Source organism: Tripterygium wilfordii, chromosome 8 (genome assembly GCF_013401445.1).
Source record: "Tripterygium wilfordii isolate XIE 37 chromosome 8, ASM1340144v1, whole genome shotgun sequence".
Lineage (NCBI taxonomy): Eukaryota > Viridiplantae > Streptophyta > Magnoliopsida > Celastrales > Celastraceae > Tripterygium > Tripterygium wilfordii.
Genome location: NC_052239.1, coordinates 10,113,719 through 10,133,437, shown reverse-complemented (window position 1 = coordinate 10,133,437; position 19,719 = coordinate 10,113,719). Strand labels below are relative to the sequence as shown.

The 19,719-nt window shown below is 38.6% G+C and overlaps 4 protein-coding genes across 5 annotated transcripts; all 4 read left to right on the top strand.

Annotated features, from left to right (window-relative positions):
- The first annotated feature begins 905 nt into the window (after positions 1-905).
- LOC120003361 (DExH-box ATP-dependent RNA helicase DExH8) lies at positions 906-9,703 on the top strand. The gene is made up of 14 exons (XM_038852320.1): positions 906-1,172; positions 2,293-2,470; positions 2,972-3,145; positions 3,349-3,496; positions 3,864-4,175; positions 4,640-4,786; positions 4,890-5,070; positions 6,846-7,126; positions 7,212-7,334; positions 7,424-7,568; positions 7,753-8,018; positions 8,103-8,297; positions 8,542-9,069; positions 9,279-9,703. Exons 1-14 carry the CDS (start codon positions 1,013-1,015, stop codon positions 9,501-9,503), a joined length of 3,063 nt encoding a protein of 1,020 aa, XP_038708248.1. The 5' UTR covers positions 906-1,012; the 3' UTR covers positions 9,504-9,703.
- Positions 9,704-10,708: 1,005 nt separating this feature from the next.
- LOC120003409 lies at positions 10,709-14,605 on the top strand. Of its 2 annotated transcripts, none has more exons than XM_038852390.1 (2): positions 10,709-11,561; positions 14,021-14,605. In XM_038852390.1, the coding sequence occupies exons 1-2, from the start codon at positions 10,871-10,873 to the stop codon at positions 14,131-14,133; spliced, it is 804 nt and encodes a 267-aa protein (XP_038708318.1). In that variant the 5' UTR covers positions 10,709-10,870; the 3' UTR covers positions 14,134-14,605. The 2 variants fall into 2 exon arrangements, with proteins under 2 accessions (XP_038708318.1, XP_038708316.1); XM_038852388.1 differs by having other exon boundaries at positions 10,713-11,561; positions 14,018-14,605.
- A 172-nt stretch (positions 14,606-14,777) lies between these two features.
- On the top strand, positions 14,778-16,507 carry LOC120004280 (mitochondrial zinc maintenance protein 1, mitochondrial-like). Its single transcript, XM_038853582.1, has 2 exons — positions 14,778-15,091; positions 16,165-16,507. Exons 1-2 carry the CDS (start codon positions 14,851-14,853, stop codon positions 16,239-16,241), a joined length of 318 nt encoding a protein of 105 aa, XP_038709510.1. The 5' UTR covers positions 14,778-14,850; the 3' UTR covers positions 16,242-16,507.
- A 1,027-nt stretch (positions 16,508-17,534) lies between these two features.
- On the top strand, positions 17,535-18,319 carry LOC120003231 (pectinesterase inhibitor 6-like). Its single transcript, XM_038852118.1, has one exon. The coding sequence runs from the start codon at positions 17,535-17,537 to the stop codon at positions 18,132-18,134; it is 600 nt and encodes a 199-aa protein (XP_038708046.1). The 3' UTR covers positions 18,135-18,319.
- The last annotated feature ends 1,400 nt before the right edge of the window (positions 18,320-19,719 follow it).

Genomic DNA, 19,719 nt, shown 5'->3' with positions numbered 1-19,719 from the left:
TATGTCAAATGTAGATTCGAGCCATTTTTTATTAACATAACGACACCAAGACCATATTGCAACTCATGCTACTGAATCATCTACTTTAGTTTTGGTACCAACAACTAAGAATTGTTTTTCCCTTCCTTGTTGCATCAAAAATTAAATCACAAATTTATCATAAAAATCGAACAGTTTTAGTAAGACTTGTAATATGAATTCTAAAATCAAATTTATCGCAATCGAAATACCAAATGTTATGAGTTTATATCCGATGATTTGTAATTGTCATGTCCGATCACAATTAATTTAATTTTTATTTCGAACAAAAAAATACATCATTAAATTCACAATGCCCAAATACTACACATTTATGATTTTGATGCACCAATCATAACATGTGCCCAAATTCCATGCCCCGCATAATTGCCAAAAAGTTACAATATATTTTTTATATAAATAAATGTGGATGTAGTGGAAATTGAACTTGGGCCTCACAATCGGAATCCTACCACTGAACCAAGCGGTAGTACTTTTAAATGGGCTTGGCACCTTGATCCACCAACTTAAAAGGAGGGAAGAATTCAACTTCCCAAACAAGTCACTAAAAGTCTAAAAACAAATAAATAAATAAAATGCACAAACAATGTCCCGTCAAAATCACAGTGGTCAGTCGCGCGTCACAAAAGTTTTTGGACAGGGTGTCCCACCTCTCGCTCGACGTGCGCAATAAGGACTCAGCTGGACTTCGATGTAACTCGCTCGTAGCTTATGCAAGCATTCCATTGGACCTAAGTCAAATAGTCAAAATGTAAGAGACAAGTCATTGACTACAGTACAAAGTCAATTCACTCCCTTGCCGAGCTCATATACACTCGAATTTCCTGGATTTCTGCTCCCAGGAGGTCTTAGGCGGGAGAGAGAAGCTCGGTTTCTTATTAAAACCTGAAGAGAAGTAATTCGTCCCCAAATTCCATCCGCCTAGACGATCAGTGACGGGAAACCGCGAGAGAAGGGGAACCAAGATTCAACAATGGCGTCATCGTCACCGACGTCTTCGTGTAGCTCTTCGTTTTCTTCACCATTTACGGCTTCCAAGTTCTCGAATCTTCCCGTGATGGCTCTCCGTGACAAAATCGTCGAGAAAATCATTGACAATCGCGTCACTCTTATCGTCGGCGAAACCGGCTGCGGTACGTCTACATCTCTCGTTTCCTGCATTATTATTATGGTTATTGTTTTTTTTCTTGTGAGTAAAACTGGAACAGTATCAGTGTATCACTGCGTTGCTTTACTTTTTGTAAGGCAGCGTTTGGTTTCTGAGAAAAAAATGAATTACAATATTTTGCTTTTTATGGTTTCTTTTATCGTCTGAAAGTAGTCCAATGATGATTTTGAGTTGTTTGTTGTTGTTGTAATTATTTACTAGTCCATGCTCTATCCCTCTACCCATTACTTTCTTCATTTGGCTAACTGTTTGGCTTACTGATTGCGCCTCTTGCTGGTTATTTTGAATTTGTGTCTATTATTTTCTACGCGATGATATGGTTCATGGTTGGTTGCTGAGAATACTGGAAAGGAGAAGGCCTTCAACAGGATTCATTTAATACTTCTTATGAAAGAAGTTAGAAAATAAAAATGTCATTGGACATGTTTCTTTGTCGATTTATTCTTATATGAGGGCAGTTTTGATGGGCTAATAAGCAAGGAAATTCTATTTTATTGTCGTTTTTATGTTCTTGCTTTGGAATATTCTGAGCTAGTGCTATGACTCTCAGGTCAATGCAAGAAATTTGGCTTTGTCTTGCATTTCATATTTTTTTCCCTTTGTGTTGGCTGTGGATCTGTGGTCATATTGGAAAACTAAAACATTCCTAGACTTGGAATGGGGAGTTCTGTCTGCTTTGTGTCGTGCACATGAATGATATCTCTTACTAAGTCAGTTTCAGCTAGAAAACTAAACAATGACGACTGGCGAGCAAAATGAATCTTCTTCAGTTTTATCCCTTGCTTCTATTTTCTAAAGGTTGGGACCCGGATCTTTCAGAAAATTGATTCACATTCAAAGCATAGGAAATTATGCTTATCGATATTAAAAAAACACTGTGGCAATAGTTCTATACTGTATTTGGTGAGAAACACATTTATAGGCACAAATAAATTTAATGTTGTATTGTTTGGAATGGAAATTCTTTTCTATCTTGCTTGGGCCCGGTTACTTAAGTGCCATGTTGAATAGGGTTACTTTATTTGTTATTTTATTTGAGAATTCTCTTTCTATTGATCTTTTATTATTATTTATTCACAATGAAGGGAAGAGCTCTCAAGTTCCACAGTTTCTTATTGAAGAAAACATGGAACCCATCCTATGTACACAGCCGAGAAGATTTGCTGTTGTCGCTGTGGCTAAAATGGTGGCAAAAGCTCGTAATTGTGAACTTGGGGGGGAGGTTGGATATCACATTGGTCACTCAAAGAATTTATCAGCAAGGTACATAATATACTACTGGCCGTGTATTCCTTGGGCTTTAGTTTATTATTTCTCAACATATGTTCCTTTCCTTTCTCTCTCTTTTTCTATTATTTTTGCCTTACGCTATATCTTTGAGTTTTTTGGACAGGAATGGGGAGAACTTTTATAATAGTTGTTAATTTGAATTTGAAGGCGTCTATTTCCATAGTCAAAGAAGTCAATCATCATCATCATCCAAGCCTTTATGGCTTTATCCCAAAAGTTTGGGGTCTGTTACGTGTATATATGTGAAAATCAATGAGAATCCAATATGTTCTTTTCTATGTTCTTTCCTCTTGTTTTATTTTCGACATCACAGTTAAAAGTGAATATATGCAATAGGTGAATAGCAAATGTTATTCCCTTGGCACGTCACAACTTTTCGTACAAAAGATTTTTAATTGGTTGATTGCATTCCTAGTTATGCAACTTAAAGGTCACTAATTGTTAAACTCACCTCTCCATATCATTGTTTCACAGGTCAAAGATTGTTTTCAAAACAGCTGGAGTATTGTTGGATGAAATGCGGGACAGGGGTTTGAGTGCACTTCAATATAAGGTTATTGTTCTTGATGAAGTGCACGAAAGATCTGTCGAGTCTGATCTTGTTCTAGTCTGTGTGAAGCAGCTTCTGCAAAAGAACAACGACTTGAGGTTGACGACCTAATTTTCTTATGTGCTTGAAAGTAGTTATAAGCTCTTTGGAATTTGAATTTTTTGTCCTCTTACCCTAGTTATTTAAATTCAATTTTGACTAATTTGAAGCTATATAATCATTAACTTTATATAGAAAAATCATTCCGCATTCTGAGGCTATGGTTGTTGGAGGACTTGCAATGATTTTATAATTTTTTCAGGTTGGTATTGATGTCTGCAACTGCTGACATTGCGAGATACCGGGATTACTTCAGGGATCTTGGAAGGGGTGAAAGAGTTGAAGTGCTTGCAATACCTAGTTCCAACCAGCAAGCCATTTTTCAACAGAGGGTGTCATACCTTGAGCAGGCAATAGCTAATTTCCTTTTTCTTTTTCTGGAATTTTTTCATATGCATTTAATGACAACAGACTAGCTTAAGCACCTTTTTACCTTTACTTTTCAGGTGTAATTTTTTTCATCTTGTAATATCTGCACGTCTTTGGAATGGTTGAATAGTATAAATATGTTAATCTTAAGTCAGTGTTGTGCTCCAATTCGAATTGCTTCACTGTTAGAATATTTATAGCGAATGCCAGATAGTATATTTATGGCATGGGATGGTGGCGCACGGGTTCTAATTATTTATAAAATATGAAGACATTTAGAGTCTAACATGGTGTATATATTTTTAGGTTGTTTCTATTTTAATGATGATATTGTTGCTTTCGGAACAGGTGACAGAAACTCTTGGAATAAGCTCAGACTTATCATCTAGGTATTGTCCTGGTCCAAGCCCATCTATGGCTAATGCCGATATCAAGCCCGAGGTGCACAAACTTATTCATGATTTAGTGTTACACATTCACAAGAATGAGCCTGACATCGAGAAAAGTATTTTGGTTTTCCTTCCAACATACCATGCCCTTGCGCAGCAGTGGTACCTTCTGAAGCCGTTTTTTTCAATTTTTAAAGTTCACATTTTGCATCGAAGCATTGACACAGAACAAGCTCTGAGGGCTATGAAAATCTGGAAATCCCATCGTAAGGTACGGATTTAATTGAACACATCTCATCGAAACTGGACCTTGTCTACTTGTGTGTTAAGTGTGAGGGATAGAAGTGGGTGAATATTCCTTGATTTACCGTCTTTCGATAGAAAGGAGAATATAAGGAATCTTTTTCCCCATAGATAATGTTTCTTTTTATTGTTATTATTAATATTAGCATGAGATCAAGTCCTAAGGAGGATGCTACCACTAGGCCAAGAGCTCCTTATTAAGTTCCAATGTAGCTTCCCTCACTTAATTGGTGAGATCATCCTACATGTAAGAAAAAGTTCCAATGTTCCCGTTGCCACTCTAGACAGCAGATTGTGGTATTCTTTACTTGTGTGGTTTTTCTTATTTTCTAATATTTGTAATTTTTATCCTTGATTCTTCTAGTAAATCTTAGTCTCTAGTGTGACACTGTGTTATGGAAAATCTGTTAACTGTAAAGTGGTGTTCAACAGGTAATATTGGCCACAAACATTGCCGAATCATCTGTGACCATACCCAAAGTTGCCTATGTCATTGACTCATGTCGATCTCTGCAAGTTTTTTGGGACAGTATCAGGAAAAAAGATTCTGTAAAGCTTGTTTGGGTGTCCAAGTCCCAGGTAATGGGTGAATCTTACAGTTTGACCTTTTCTGTTGTTGCTGTTTTGATTGAATGCTTCTAACCTTTATATTGTCTTCATTTTTTACTTTATTTTGTGGTAGGCTGAGCAGCGTAAAGGGAGAACTGGGCGTACTTGTGATGGCCAAACTTATCGGCTAGTTACTAGTTCCTTTTTCAACAAGCTTGAGGATTATGAGTGCCCAGCTATTTTGAGGTTGTCATTGAGATCACAAGTGCTTTTGGTTTGCTGTGCTGATTCCAAAGCTATAAATGATCCCAAGGGTATGGTTGCATCATAATGATTTTGTTGTTATAGTTTCTTATTTAGGCCATGATTCGGACTTGGTAATAGTAATAACAATGTTTACCTGGAATCAGAAATTATGTCATCCAATCTCTTCTTAATCCTGGGAAAGCATTAGTTAGGGTTTTACATACTGAGATGAGCTTGTTTTGAAGATTCCTCCACATTTCAAATTTAACTTTGACTTATCTGCCAATATCATTTAGCCGCAAAGCCTTGTTAGCTTGCTCACACATGTTGAATATGTATGGAACCTTTGGTTTAGTGAATAGCATGATATTATCATAATTACTGAATTTTTTAGGTGCCTTAGCACTTCTGGTGGAGTTGAATGATAATAATATACTACTAGAAGAACTTGAATGGGGGGAAATAGAAAATAGTTTTTATTGAGAGACTGACTAAGGAAGTTAGAATATTAGATGGGACTTTGTGTGGAGCAATGGCAGTTTGCATTATGAGATTGGTTTATGAATGCTCTTAGGGAATCTGCTGGTCCATAGGTAAAGAAAAATGCTACTGGTACGGGGATGTTCTAGCTGTTTAGGATAGAAGCGAAATGTTATCTAAAGGAATATGTTGTCGAAGGATTGAAAGGGAAGGGGAGTACCACTAGTTCAAGTGATTAAGCTTCTCACCACCCTGCCTAATAGCTAGGATTTAAATCATAGTTACCGGGAACGGTCATTACCCCCTCGTACCCCGAATTGGGACGAACGTCCCAATTCGGGGTACACTAGCGACTTGGGACGCTCGGGAACGCGACCTGGGACGCCTAAAGTAGCGTCCCAAAATTCTGTCATGAAAAGACCCAAAAATCGATTGAGATGTGAGAACAAAGAAGAGTAGAAGACAGCGTACAGACTGATAGTTCCCAAACCAAAAAAGACCCAAAAATCATACTTGGTTGATGCTCCATGACAGAATCAGTTACTCCACAACAGAATCAAAGAAGGCATGACAGAGAAGGGTACCCAAACCAGAGAGGAGTCTTCAGGGCATTGGAATTGGGAAAGAAGAGTATCTGAACCCTAAATTTGTGGTTATTAAAGCCCACAACTAAAGCCTAGAAAATTGACCTAAAAATAACAAAGCCCATTAAAATTTATTGCCCATTCTCCAAAAATAATAGAGAAGCATTGAAATTGTTTTTTTTCTTGTACTTTATATTGTAAAATATGTTATATTTAATTTAATATTTCATTCAATATTTAGAATAACTATTCAAACCGTACCACGTTCCAATTAGCGTACCAATTAAGTCTACCCCCAAACGTACCACAAATTAATCAAGTGTCGTACCCCGTTCCCGTACCCGTACCACGACTCGGAGCGTACTGAGTTCCTGCCATTGAACAATTAAGGAGGAAAAAAATATGTTAGTGTGAAGAAAAGAAGGGGGGGGGGGGGCACATTAGTGTGAAGTCCAAGTGCTGTTGCTGGTTGTGCTTGATATCGTTAGCTCTTATTGTCTTCCTTTTATATTTATTTTTGATACTTGGATGGTGTAATAGGTGAATTTATAGTCATGGTCATATGGTGTTGAACGGTGAAATTGTGTTGAATACCAAGGGGTAGGAGGGAATGATGACAAGCTTGAGGTGCTGGAATGTACATATATTTTCTACCATCTAATGTCACAAGTCCAGGAGAAACCAAAGGCTTAATCATTCAGAAAGTTGGTGACGTGTTATATTTATTTACTTATTTATTACTTCAGCATTCCTAATGTATGGATTTTTTTTCTTGTTAGTCTTGTTGCAGAGGGCTCTTGATCCCCCAGACTCTGAAGTGGTTGAGGATGCTTTGAGCTTGCTTGTTCAGATGAAAGCACTGGAGAAAACACCTCCTAGGGGTCGTTATGAGGCCACATTTTACGGACGATTGCTTGCCAGTTTCTCACTGTCTTTTGATGCTTCAGTTCTTGTAATCAAGTTTGGGGACTGTGGAATGCTGCGTGAAGGCATTCTGCTGGGTATACTGATGGATATAATGCCTTCACCAATTCTCCATCCTTTTGGGGAAGAACATTTGGTATTGTGTATACACTGAAGTTTGAATTTTTATGAGGAACTTGATTCTGTGAATTATCCCTCTTATAGGTTTGTTTGTATCTCAGTTTGCAGAATACACTAACTGCTACTTCAGTGGAGATTGTGACAAGACTGTCCAAATTGGTCGAAGGGAGGCACTTTCTATGGCAAATTTGTGTGCATACGAGTTCTGGCAACGCGTGTTTAAGGTAACGTGACATGCTTCTGGTTGTCTTTTGGAAGAATGCACTTATCATTGCACTTTGACATGTAATATAAACGCTCTCTTCCATTAAAGGATAAGCATCGCCTTGAACATCTGAAGCAACTTCTAAAAGTTGATGAAGTTAGGGCTGCCACACGAGTGATGCCCAAGATTGAAGAAGAATGGTGCTTATTGCATAATCTTGTGCAATCGTCGCTACATCACATCTCTGAGATATGTATGGATCTAAAGTATAAATATATCTTTATTTTCTTGCAAACAATTTTATGTAATTACCATCTACCACTATGCTTATATCAGGAATCCCTCGACATAATATTTTCAGGGTTCTGCCTTTCCTAATCCCCTCACTTGCCCTTCATGTGAAATTTGTTCAAGTTTGACTGTGTTTTTTCTTCCAGATGAAGACATACTTAGTTCAGTGCACCGGTTTCGGCCCAAATTTTTGGGTGTCTCTAATAGCCTGCCAACCTACTATGATCCTTATGAGTTTGAGCATACATGCCTTATAAAATGTCAGCCAAATGAAGACACAGGTGTTGCTGCAGATGATGAGCACAATGAGACACCTTGCCAAACAAGGATATGTGCTGCTGTACCCTTCGTTTCTTCGACTCACTTTCAGACCAAGTCTATATCTGAAAAATTAACTAATATTATCAAAGAGGTACAATCTTCTGCATGTTTTAACCGCGCCATGCTGCCCATGTCTCAGATATTAATTTTATTTTTTGCTTGTCATGTTTACCAGATAAGAGTACAATATACAGAAGAGGCTTCTCATATTCAACATTTTAATGATGTTGATATTAGCTCTATTCCTAATGTGGAGCCCGATCTATGTATTTACTTCCTCAAAGGTTTCTGCAATAGGGGTAGTGAATGCTCATTTTCTCATTCACTTCAAGCGAAAAGACCTGTGTGCAGATTCTTTTTCTCTCTTCAGGTATCTTATGTTTCTTTACTGGAGTCTAGATCTCCTCTAAGTGATTTTGGTTTGATACATGTTGCCACTTTTGTTCAGAATCTTTAGTCGAGTTAGAGAAGTTTATGGATTCTGGCCAAAAATATTATTGTGCAGGATACAAGATTGAGAAGATGTTCACCTAATACAATAATCTTTTTGGTTCTTAGTTATTTTGTCTTTGCTCCATTGATAATTTCTTACGACTCTGCGAATGGATCTGCAGGGTTGTCGAAATGGAGAGTCATGTTCCTTTTCTCATGACCTGGATCCATCAGTATCCACCTTTAGCTCAACATCTTGCCTTCCAGAAGACAGTGAAGTCAATATGGAATCCCTTCTACAATTGTTTCCCACATCTTCTGATGGATACGTTCTTTTATTGGACGACTGCGATTTACATTTCTCTTTAAATCTTGCGCGCTACTATGATCCTTGCAAAATAGTCTCTACTACATCTTTATCAGAAATGTCAATATATCAGCCATTATTGGATGGTATCAGAATTTTTTGGGGCCTTACTAGCCTTTACCAGACCATCATTGGCAAAGCAAGCAAGATGCCGATTCCATGGAATGATGTGAAGTGCGTGCTGTGGTTTCCTAACCTAGACGGCTACAGTGAAAAATTGGATAGACAGAAATCTCTAGTGCAGAATTTTTTCGAATATTTAGCTATCAGATTGCTGGGTGATGCTTTGTATGAAGTTCAAGTGATCATCACCATGAACAATATAAAATTCTCACAATTACAGGTATTTTTTTTCCCGCGTACTTTGGATTTTGCCCTCTCATCTCTGAAATTGATAGATATGCTTAAGATTTTCATTTCCACGTGCCTTATCTTTGTGTTCCACATATTTCCTCAACCGTATGGTGAGAACTTGAGGTTCTAAAGGTGCAGCTTAGATACATTGAATAGTCGTGCAATTGTATCTATGAAGTGTGGTGATTTATGTTTCAGGTGGAACAATTGGGAAGAGAAAACTTCTTCTTCCTTGGAGAATCTTTTCCATTTGATGAAGCAAGCTTTGGGGAGGTTCCAGGTACAGTTGCCACTAAGAAACAACTGTTGGTATCAAGGCCTACCTCATATATTTTTGATCTATACCCGCCTACCGACATTCAATTTGGGAACTATGGAGCTACACTTCACAAATGTCTAGATGAAATCCATGAAGATATCTAGGAGTTTCTTGTGTTGTCCGCAACTGATCTAGAAGTCGCAGAATTTGTCTTGAATATCATACCTTCATACAGGAGGGCCCTTTGGATTAGAGTTAATTCTGTACTGCAGCTATTTACCCCGCTGGGTGAGAGTTCTTGGAACATATGTATGAATCACCTGTTTATCTTCTTAGTATATATCTTGAAGGTTTGTTCCTTGAACATTTTCGCATCGTAGCGTATGTGAATCTGACGCAGTCTTTGTAGCCAATGTCGCCTGATTCATGAAGATAGATCTAACTTGCTGATATCCTGCTGCCGCGGACCTGAAGCAGAGTTCAAGGTTCTTTATGACAGGTTGCGTTGGGCTGATTACTCCTGCCTGCCTTTACTATCAATTCAGAAAATTTGTGCCCCAAGTCTGCCTAAGAGTTGTTGTCCTCTCTAAGGAGGCATTCCACAGCACTACTCCTGGATCAGACCAGACCAATTAGGAGGGTTCCTCTTGAACTGAAGCCAATCCTTAAAACTGGTCTGAGAATTGGCCAGGAACCATACCATTCGTCCATCCCTTCCTATTCTAGCTGTCCAAACTCCAAAGAGCAATTTTATGGGCCTAGATTGGAGACCAAGAGCTCGTAGAGGGCCCTGTTTCAAGGGCCAGCTTCCAATTTTACCACGTGAACATCTGCACTGAAAGGTGTGGACCTTTTTTTGTATTTTACTAATCAGACTTTTATTTAGTTATCCCTCGTTGTCGTGCATATAGCTGGTTGGTTTGTCAGTTCTAATTTAGACAGTTTAGTTGTATGGTAATTATGTTGGGTTGGGAATTCTCCGTTGAAAAAATCATGTGGATTGTGACAATCTCTATCGACTACTCGAACCACTATAGATAAATTAGGAATTTAAAAAATTATATTTATATTTTATGAATTGAAGGATTTTTTTTTTCGAAATGAAAATTAAACTCGAGATATCCAATACCTCTTTTGATATGAATTTAATTTTTATTTTTTTAGCAAAAATTATGCGTTTAACTCGTAATTTTGATCAAAACACAATTAATTTTGTTGAGACATTTATAAAAATTGTAAAGTGATAGAAATGATTTTACAGACCATAAAATTTTGGGCTTCCATCCCTACCACCCAACGAAATTGTGATATTTTGCGAGGGACACGTGTCACGAGCCCGGACACACATGAGGTCTCTCTAGTCACTATCCACTCTAGTAAGCTTCAATCAATAGGATCCAAAATCTAGTTCGGATCCGCCCTAGCTAGCTATCGCCGGCGTCTATACTTCCATTCACACTCGGATACTCGAAGAAGGTGAGGTTTCCGACGACCCAACGACCGATCAAACCTTTTGAATCTCAAAGTCGCCATGTCGCACAAATCACGGCATTACATAGGCTCCTGTACTTTCCAGTTTCAATCATGGAATCCGTTCCAGTCCAAGTCTCTTGACTCCGATCCCCCTCAAACCCCTAAACCCTACTCCTCCTCCTCCAATGGGGCACAGTCCAAGCGCCCCTGCCTCTCCGATCGCGCCACTTCCTTCTCTGTCGACGCAATCGACATGTCCAAGCTCAGCCTCATCGAAGATGACAAGTCGAACACTGCTGCTCCTTACAACCGCAGCGGCCTTAGTTTGATTGCCAGGAAGCGGCGCCGCAGGGGTTCCCGATCGGTGTCGGGACGGAGTAGCGACAGGAGTAGGAACCGTCGGTGCTGCTCTGTTGGGGCGTCGGCGGCCTATGGTACTTGCTCGGACTTTCCGCTGGCGATCGGGACTGACTCGAGTGGTGAGCTGTTTGGGAATGGGGATGCGAATTGGGCGTCAGATCAGAGTGAGGCCAAGAATTCGAGGCGGGAGAAGGATGGGGGGAGCGGGGAGAAGGAGAATTTGGGGGGAGGGTTTGGGCAATTTGGTGGGGGTTTTGATGCTCAAGGGAATGAGTCAGGGTATGGAAGTGAACCGGGATATCGCGGAGATGCAGAGTTTGGGTATGAAGATGAGCTTGATGAGGAGGAGGAAGATGCGCGTTTGTTGTTTTGGGGCCTGCAACTTGGAGGTATGCAGGAGTTGGCTTAGTTTTTCATAAGATTCTATGGATTTCATTTTTGAGCTCGTCTTTATATTTTGTTGCTCTGTTAGATGGAGTCCATGGTGGTTTTGATATAGTTCTGCATAATTGGCCGCAACTTCTTTCCTTTACCAAGTTGAAGCGGAAAGGTTACAAGGATCTAGCTTATCTTGGATCTGTTTTTGTCGTCATATACTCATATTAATGGAGGTGCGGGAATATATTTGGAAAAATGCAGTTAATCAAATACTTTGTTTTCAATAAGTTATGACCGTTGAATGTTTTAGCACCAGCGACCATTGGAGTAATTGGGTGAAGGCAGGATTCCGCCTGTATGGTTAAGAGTTACAACTCTAAGGGAGTTGGTTTGATGGTAAGTTTAATAATTAACTCTTGCCAAGGCAAGCGATCCTAGGTTCAACTACTACAACAAGTAAAATTTCTTGGGAACCATCCCCATGGGCCAAAGTTCCTATAATTGCCTGGTGCGTTCTGAGAGGGAGGACTCACATATCTGGGGTTTACCATGTAAGGCGGAGTCCATTGTGGTTGTGTCTTGGTTGGGTTCCTTCTTATTAAAAAGAAGAGTCTTACATGTCCATTCCAGTCTTGTTTTGTTACCTTGCGGCCTCACTTATGATTTGAAATTAACAAGCTTGTGGTCTGCTACTTCTTATGGCCGTAAAGCATTACATTTTGTCTCTCTGCTTTCTTTTCTGAGTAGCTGACCTTACTAGATTAGGGTATCTGATCAAGAGGTGCATTAGCTTCAACCATTACAACTATATTTCCCTATATTTGGTTGATTTTGACCCTGTGTCTGTAAAAGGCTGTCAATCTTACAAAGTCGATATGGACAATTGATGTCTTCATGTAGATATTACCTGACAATCATAACTTCTTTCCCCAGGTCTCATTTGGACTCTCTGTCACTAACAGCTATCAACCCTAAAACTCTTTGGAAGTGTCTAGTCCTTAAATTCTCCGATAATATTTTTCCGTTTTGCCTTAAATTTGTTTCTCTATATGCCATTTACCTCAAATCTCCATTATGTGCGTATGTTTTAGTATATTCCTCTGCTGGGGATTTGATTGGAACCCCTCTGAGTCTCTGACCTTGCTTCAATAGAATTTTATGGAATAGTGAATGAATACTCGTTGTTGAACTTAAATGATTTTAGGATAGCTGTGTGGTGGTAGAGGTGGTGGTGCTGTGCAATATAGCTGATGGGATCAAGCAGAGGAGACTGGGTTAGCCATAGTAGCTAAAATGTGGACTTTCTTGAAAGCAGACGTTTTATGTATGGTTGTGTATTGGAAATAATAGTATTATTATTGTGGTGGTGGTCCTTTTTTCTATATTGGAATGGTCCTGCCAGCTAAAGATTCTTCTTTTTTGTGGGGGCTTAGCCTGATATACTGGGGCTGATGGGGCTTGGATAAGTATTTGGCTCAATTTTTCAGAGTTATACTTGATTCACAAGAAAAATTTAGGTTTGCATTGTTACCAGAAAAAGTCCTTTTAAAATGTAGAAATCTACTTACAATTAAGGATGGGTGTCTATTGGAGTCGGTACAAATTATTATTTTTAAACTGTATTTAATAATCACTTATTAGCTATCAGAATGAGCTGTTGGGAGCCACCACTGATCACCACTGCTGATTGATTGTTGAAAATTATGTTCTGGTTGCTAATAACCGCTGTTAATTACTGACAGTTGCTAATTGAATTGGAAAATCGTCATCTCAATGTCAACTGTCACTATCAACGGTTTATAGCCATTAACCATCATCATGAGTAGTGAAATATCATCAATCAGGAGTATTTTTTTGGGGGAATTAGTTTTCTAAACAAGGATTTTGTGGAAAATATTTCTGTGAAAGGGCCATGTTATACATGAAGAATGCTCTTTGTAGTTGTGTCATCGAAGGCCTGACTACGAACTAATGTTCTTGAAAGGATTCTATAGTGGTCATGGATCAAAGACACCTCTACGCATTGTAGAGTTATAATATACAACTTTCTTTAACAGAAGTAGAAGTGCACGTGATTCTGTTTGGGTTTTGTGATTTGTATTAGACATTGGACCGTTATCTTCTTAGAAATGAATCCTAAGTTAAGATTTCCATTGTTTATATTGCCTCTCTTCTGTTCTTGGAATGAATTGAACATTTTTTTTTGATCGTGCCTATTCAACTGATTGTAGATTCGTTATCCAAGCAACTGAATGTCGTTGAGGCAAATGGTGTCCTTAGAAATGTTGAAATGAGAAGACTTGTGGAAAAAAAACCTAGATACTTTAAGTGATGGAAATCTAATGTGTTGCTGTTTCATCGATAGACATGTTTTACCTGATTATTTGTTAATTCAACTATAAGAAGTTGAAGTTGATTATTTTTACTTTTCATCTTCATCTGATTTTCTCGTTGTGTTCTACTTCAACAGATGCAGACTCTAAGAAGGAGATGGTTGGGGAGAATACATTCGCTGATCAGAAAGCTCACCATAGATTTCGTCGGAAGAAGCATGATTATAGAATGGTTGTCGACTCAAGATAGCTGCTTTTTTTGCTGATAAGATGGAATCTTTTGGGCATTCTCTCTTATACCCGATGAAAAGGTCTATCTGATTCTATTGCTCGTGCTGTTTCGACGAGATTCAGGAAGCTTATTTTGCATTATTGTGGCAAGCCCCTCTCTGCTTGATGACTTTTGTGAGAGTGTTCCAATTCCCATAGGCATATCCATGAGCTATGGAGGCCACAACTTCTGCGAGCCGTGAGTCAATGCATGAAGGATTTCTTATGTGCGGTGAATAGTAAATCGAATTTGTTAAATGTACAGGTGAAAAACTCTGGGTTTGACAGGAATTCGTATGTAACGTTGATGTTGTGTATCAATCATAATTAATAATATGGTGACATTTCATAGGTTGATATACCACATCAACGTATGACATGATATACAAGACATGAATATTTTTCTCGTTTGGAACAATATATTTATGGTAACGCGTTATTTCAACTTATTATGTGTCGATGAGAAATTTTTGTAAATTTTTGTACGCTATGATTAAACAGCTTGAGTTTAGATAGTTTAGGTCTATATGGGAGGTACAAGTAATAGTGTGTAAACAACCAACGCAACGCAACGAGTTCGTTTAAAATTCGACATGAAATGTGTTGGAAAACGGCGCCGTTTAGTTAGCAACCTGTATAGTTGGGCGTGTAGGGATGGCAGGCAGACAGGAGTGCTGGAGGAGTAACGAGAAGAGAGATGGTGAGAGGAGAAGCACTGAGCGCGTACAGAGCGCTACTTAAAGCGACTTGTAAATCATTTGCCGGCGACACTTTGATGTTAAACGCGTCGGCGTCGGAGGTCAGGAAGAAACTTGAGGAGAGCCGTCATGTAACATCCGACGCCGAGATCCAACGACTCCTTGAAGAGGCGCGCGAGGCCTCGCAATTTATTTCCACTATGATCGTCCAAGCCAAACTCAATGAACGAGGAGGCTACGGTACTTTCGAAATTCTAATTTAACATTAATCTTACAGATCTTATACAGTCGTTTATTATGCTGTGATGCGCCTAGTCCTGTTGTTTCTTTCTGCACATCATATGTTTGTCAAATTGTCTCTGTTATACTACAACACACAAAACACTGTTGTTTTTGCGAAGAAGTGTTGGTTGATTTTCTTTGGGAATGTTAAATACAGTAGATTGGAGTTAGACATTATTTAGGACTATATAGTCAGAAGCATTACAAAGCATCTAGATCCCAAACATTTGTGGTGGTTGGATGCATGAATCCTAAAGAGAGAATATTTGGAATGATTGGAGAATTGAAGTTGTTCTTATTTGCATCCCAAACCATTGGAAAAACTTAAAATGAGTTGAAATCATGTGCTTGAAAGCTCTAGGCAATTAGTAGCAGCTCATTTCAGGCACTTCTTAGACCTCTATGTTCAAGATAAAAAATTATGAACAACTGCTACGGCGTTATCATAACTTTTGGTAATTTTGCTATTCCGAAGTTAGGTAGTACTAACCACTTGGATGATAGCCTAGTTTATGAATCTCTCTGAAATCAAACCCTATGACTTGGGAGGTGGTTTTGAATTCGATTCCCATTAGTAGTAATATCTTTGCCCACGGGTATGATGCTTGAGTTAGGTCCATGTTTGATGTTTAAAGGATAAATTTGTATGTTTTCGTTCTCGGGAAAAAACACACTTAGGTGGTACTGGACTACTGGTAGCATTCCCACTGTGGAAGAGACATCTAAAGCCCTTATATGGTTACCTTTTTTTTTTTTTTGAAATACTTATATGGTTACATTGCATAAGCATCTCATAATCGAAATGAATAAATTTTGTTCTTATCGTTTCATCATTTCTAGATCATTTCTATTTGTCTTGCCCCAGAACTTGTTGATACAAATAATATCTAAATACCAAATCCGACCTCTAATATAATCTCCGCAAAGTCGAAGAAGCTCTTGGGACCAAAGGAAGGTCTCAGCTTTGGAACTTTATCAGCAACAATCCATGTATGAATCCTGACTCTGTTTTGCTATACTGGTTGGTGCAGAAGTAAAGGCAGATAAGGAGCATGCAGGAGCAACCCTTGAAATTCCTTCTGAAGATCTACTTCAAAAGTCTGTTTAAGGAGAGGAAGTTTGTACCTTTATCCATCACGGCTGAGGATAGCTTTGCAAATCAGCAAAGGATGTATTCTTGAAGGGCCATGCAAGATTCTTGTTTCATTATTGACGGCCATGCTTGTTTTGATTGACTTGTCTTGAGTTCTAGATCTCATCCAAAACTACAAGAAATTTGCATTGTTTCCCAGCATTGTGTTTTTGAGTAATTATAAATGTGGCTAAACTCATTACAAATGGAATGCAAATTTGCAATGTTCTTCATCTGCTGCAGATTCGGAATACCGAAGATTTTATGAAATTTAGTAAATAAGTAGACACTTCCATTCAAACCCTAGCAATGGAAGGAGAATGCTTCTCCATGTCTACCTGCTACTACTGTTGAAATCTGTTCCCAGAGGTTTTACACCGATTGGGTCTTAGGCTTTATGGAGATAACTAATTGGGTAGGTCTCGGCCCGAAGTTTAAGCCCAATATAAGTAAGACTACTTAAGTAGGCCTTCTGATTACAATAGCAAAGCCCAATGGACGGTTTGGAGTCTGGGCCTTTCGTCCAAATTTCTCTAGGCCAGCCCAAAGAAAAATATTTGAGTCCCTAATTTATGAATCTCATTTTACCCTCAATCTATGTGGAAGTCTTCGATGTTAAGGGGTCATAGATGTGTGTTTATAATTAATGATCATCCCATATTCCACGTGGATTGAGGTGAGATGGGGGGTCATAAATTGAGGGTCTGTAACATTGCTCGAGCCCAAAATATGAAGATAATACATCATTTAATGGAAAAGGAAGAACTTCACAAGGTGAGTTGTGCTAAAGAAAGATAAAATTATGGATCTTAACCTAAACTTCACTCATAAGAACTCTCCATTTCTCACATTCTCACACAATTATTTGTCGAACAATGCTAGAGACCCTCAAAATATAACCCCTAAAGGTCTCCAAATCTATGTGACATTAAAATTGTCATTGATTAAAAACACATATGTAAGACCCACTTCACATCTAACACTCCATATTAGTGAAATTATTTTAGGGGTCACATTTTAGAGTCTCAAGCACTATTCTTATTTTCCTTATTAATGACCCATTCATGCATTCACATGTTACTTCACTAGTCTTGACCTAATTGAGATCACCCAAATCTACGCCTCTTTATTACAATCACCAGGCTCTTGCTTCTCTATCAAACCCACCTGTACAAAAACTTCTCTCTTTCCAACTCATCACCTGAAAAAACACCTTATAAACCTCACAACCCAGACCTCAAACCTCACTACACCATCAAACACATAGACATGCCAATCCTAATCAATCTCATAGCTTCCATATTCTTTGTCTTAACCATCAATACATGCCACTCAGCTTATGATCATCACACAAACAGTTATGTACAAGAAGCATGCAGTGTGACTAAATATCAAGACCTCTGTGTCCACTCACTTGCATCATTCTCAACCACTGCTAAGAGAAGCCCTAGCCGGTGGGCTAGGGCCGGCGTGTCGGTGGCGATTGGAGAGGCAAAAAGTGTCGATCTTTACTTGATTAAACTGAAAAGGATCAAAAGATTTCAAGGAAGAAGAAACATAGTTGCACTCTCTGATTGCTCTGAGTGCTTTCAGGACGCGATCGATCGCCTTCACGGATCACTTGGTGTTCTAAGAAGGCTTAATGCCAGAAACTTTGACAATGAGATTGAGGACCTAACAACATGGTTAAGTGCTGCTCTTACTGATGCAGACACTTGCTTGGATGGCTTTGAAGGCCAAAATGCAGAGCGAGTGCAAGTGAAGGTGCTTCGAAATAGGGTTATAAGAGCCAGTTACATCACTAGTAATGCATTGGCTCTGGTTAACAAACTTGCAGGAACTGGTATACAAGGCCTAACTGATCCATAGAAGGAGAAAAAAATCTTGGATTGGTACTGCAGCTTTAATGGGATCACCTGTACAACAAGTATAGTACATTGTTATGTATAATAAATAACAAGTATTTAAGCTTCTGATGTATTAATTAGTATCACAAGCTATTGATAAAAGTCGGTACAAAATAAGATTAAACAACCTCTGGCTTGTTATCCGCTTCGAACAAAGAAACTTTGGTTGAGATGGTGAAGTTGATTGTGGCAATTCTTTGTAAATACGGGAGGTCACAAGTTTAACTCTCACGTCCAGCAATTTCGTTGTTATTTCCCGTAAGGGCTTCAGCCCGGACTAGGACTGGATTGGTGGCCTGAGTTTAGAGCTGGCCTAACTGTTCGGTGGGTATGTTGGGCTGGGAATTATTGGTTACAGAAAAATGGTTATCGATTTCAGCCAAAAGTGTATGCATGCATGGTTTTTGTGGTCCGATCCAGTGAAATCTATCATCGTTAGATTTCGTGTTGCGCCTTGACCCAACTTATATGTTGATAGGTTGTTGTGTGCGCGGCTTGTTCAGTCTGAATTTTTACACCCAACTTGGATCTCCAAAATAGAAAAGTCTAGCCAGTGATGTCGTTTTCGGTTAAAAAAAAACGGGTATAGTAGTTTATATGATAAAAAAATATTGTAACAATTTCCATGCAACGCCATAACAGCTCCAGTCCAGTAGCTTATTGGACCTGGAGTGTTCATAACAAACTCCTGGGCTCAAGTTGGCCTATCTGATCCAGCCCAAGGTAGATGAGGCCCAAGTTGTCGAAATGAAAAAGACAAAAGACTCCACACGCTACCAAACTTACTTTGGAGTCAAAGAAGTTGAACAGCGCAATTGTTGTGTCGGCCGAGGCATCAGCAATGTTTGCCCCTTGAAACAAAAACATATCAATTGGTTTGAGAGGAATAATGTGTGTTTAGACTTTGTTTAGTCATAATTTTTTATTTTTTTTGTTGTGGAATTCATTTCTCATCTTTCTCGAATCAAAATCAATTGCATCGATGCCTATTTGATTCGAACTCAATCAAATTTATGCAAAAATATGATTAACAGTATAATCACTTTAAATAGTGTCATCAGGCTCAGTCCGGAAAAATTTCGAGAGCTCGATTGAGATTCTTAGAAATTTTAAGAACATTCGAAAATACACAACAAAATTTAATAGGGTGTCTAAACCACTCACAATATTGCGTCAAACATCATGTGTATAAAAATTTCTCACCAAACAATAAGGTAAGTTGGGTAAAAGTTCAACGCGTGGTTACAAGGATATTGTTATTGGTGAGAATCGAACTCAATATCTCCCGAATCCATACATTTGACCCCCAAAAATATTCACCAACTAGACTATCTCCCAAGTGATTGCCTACTTTAAATTATCTTAAAATCCAAAGCATTCGAATAACGACAATTTAACACAAACTTCCATTTCCATCTTTAGTTTGGTCACTTTGGAGTACTTTAGAGTTGTGTCAATCAATAAGTTTGACACAAATTGAAGTAATTATTGGTAGTTTAGGTCCATTTTATAGTGATGTGATTGCCTACTTTTCTAAAGACTCAATT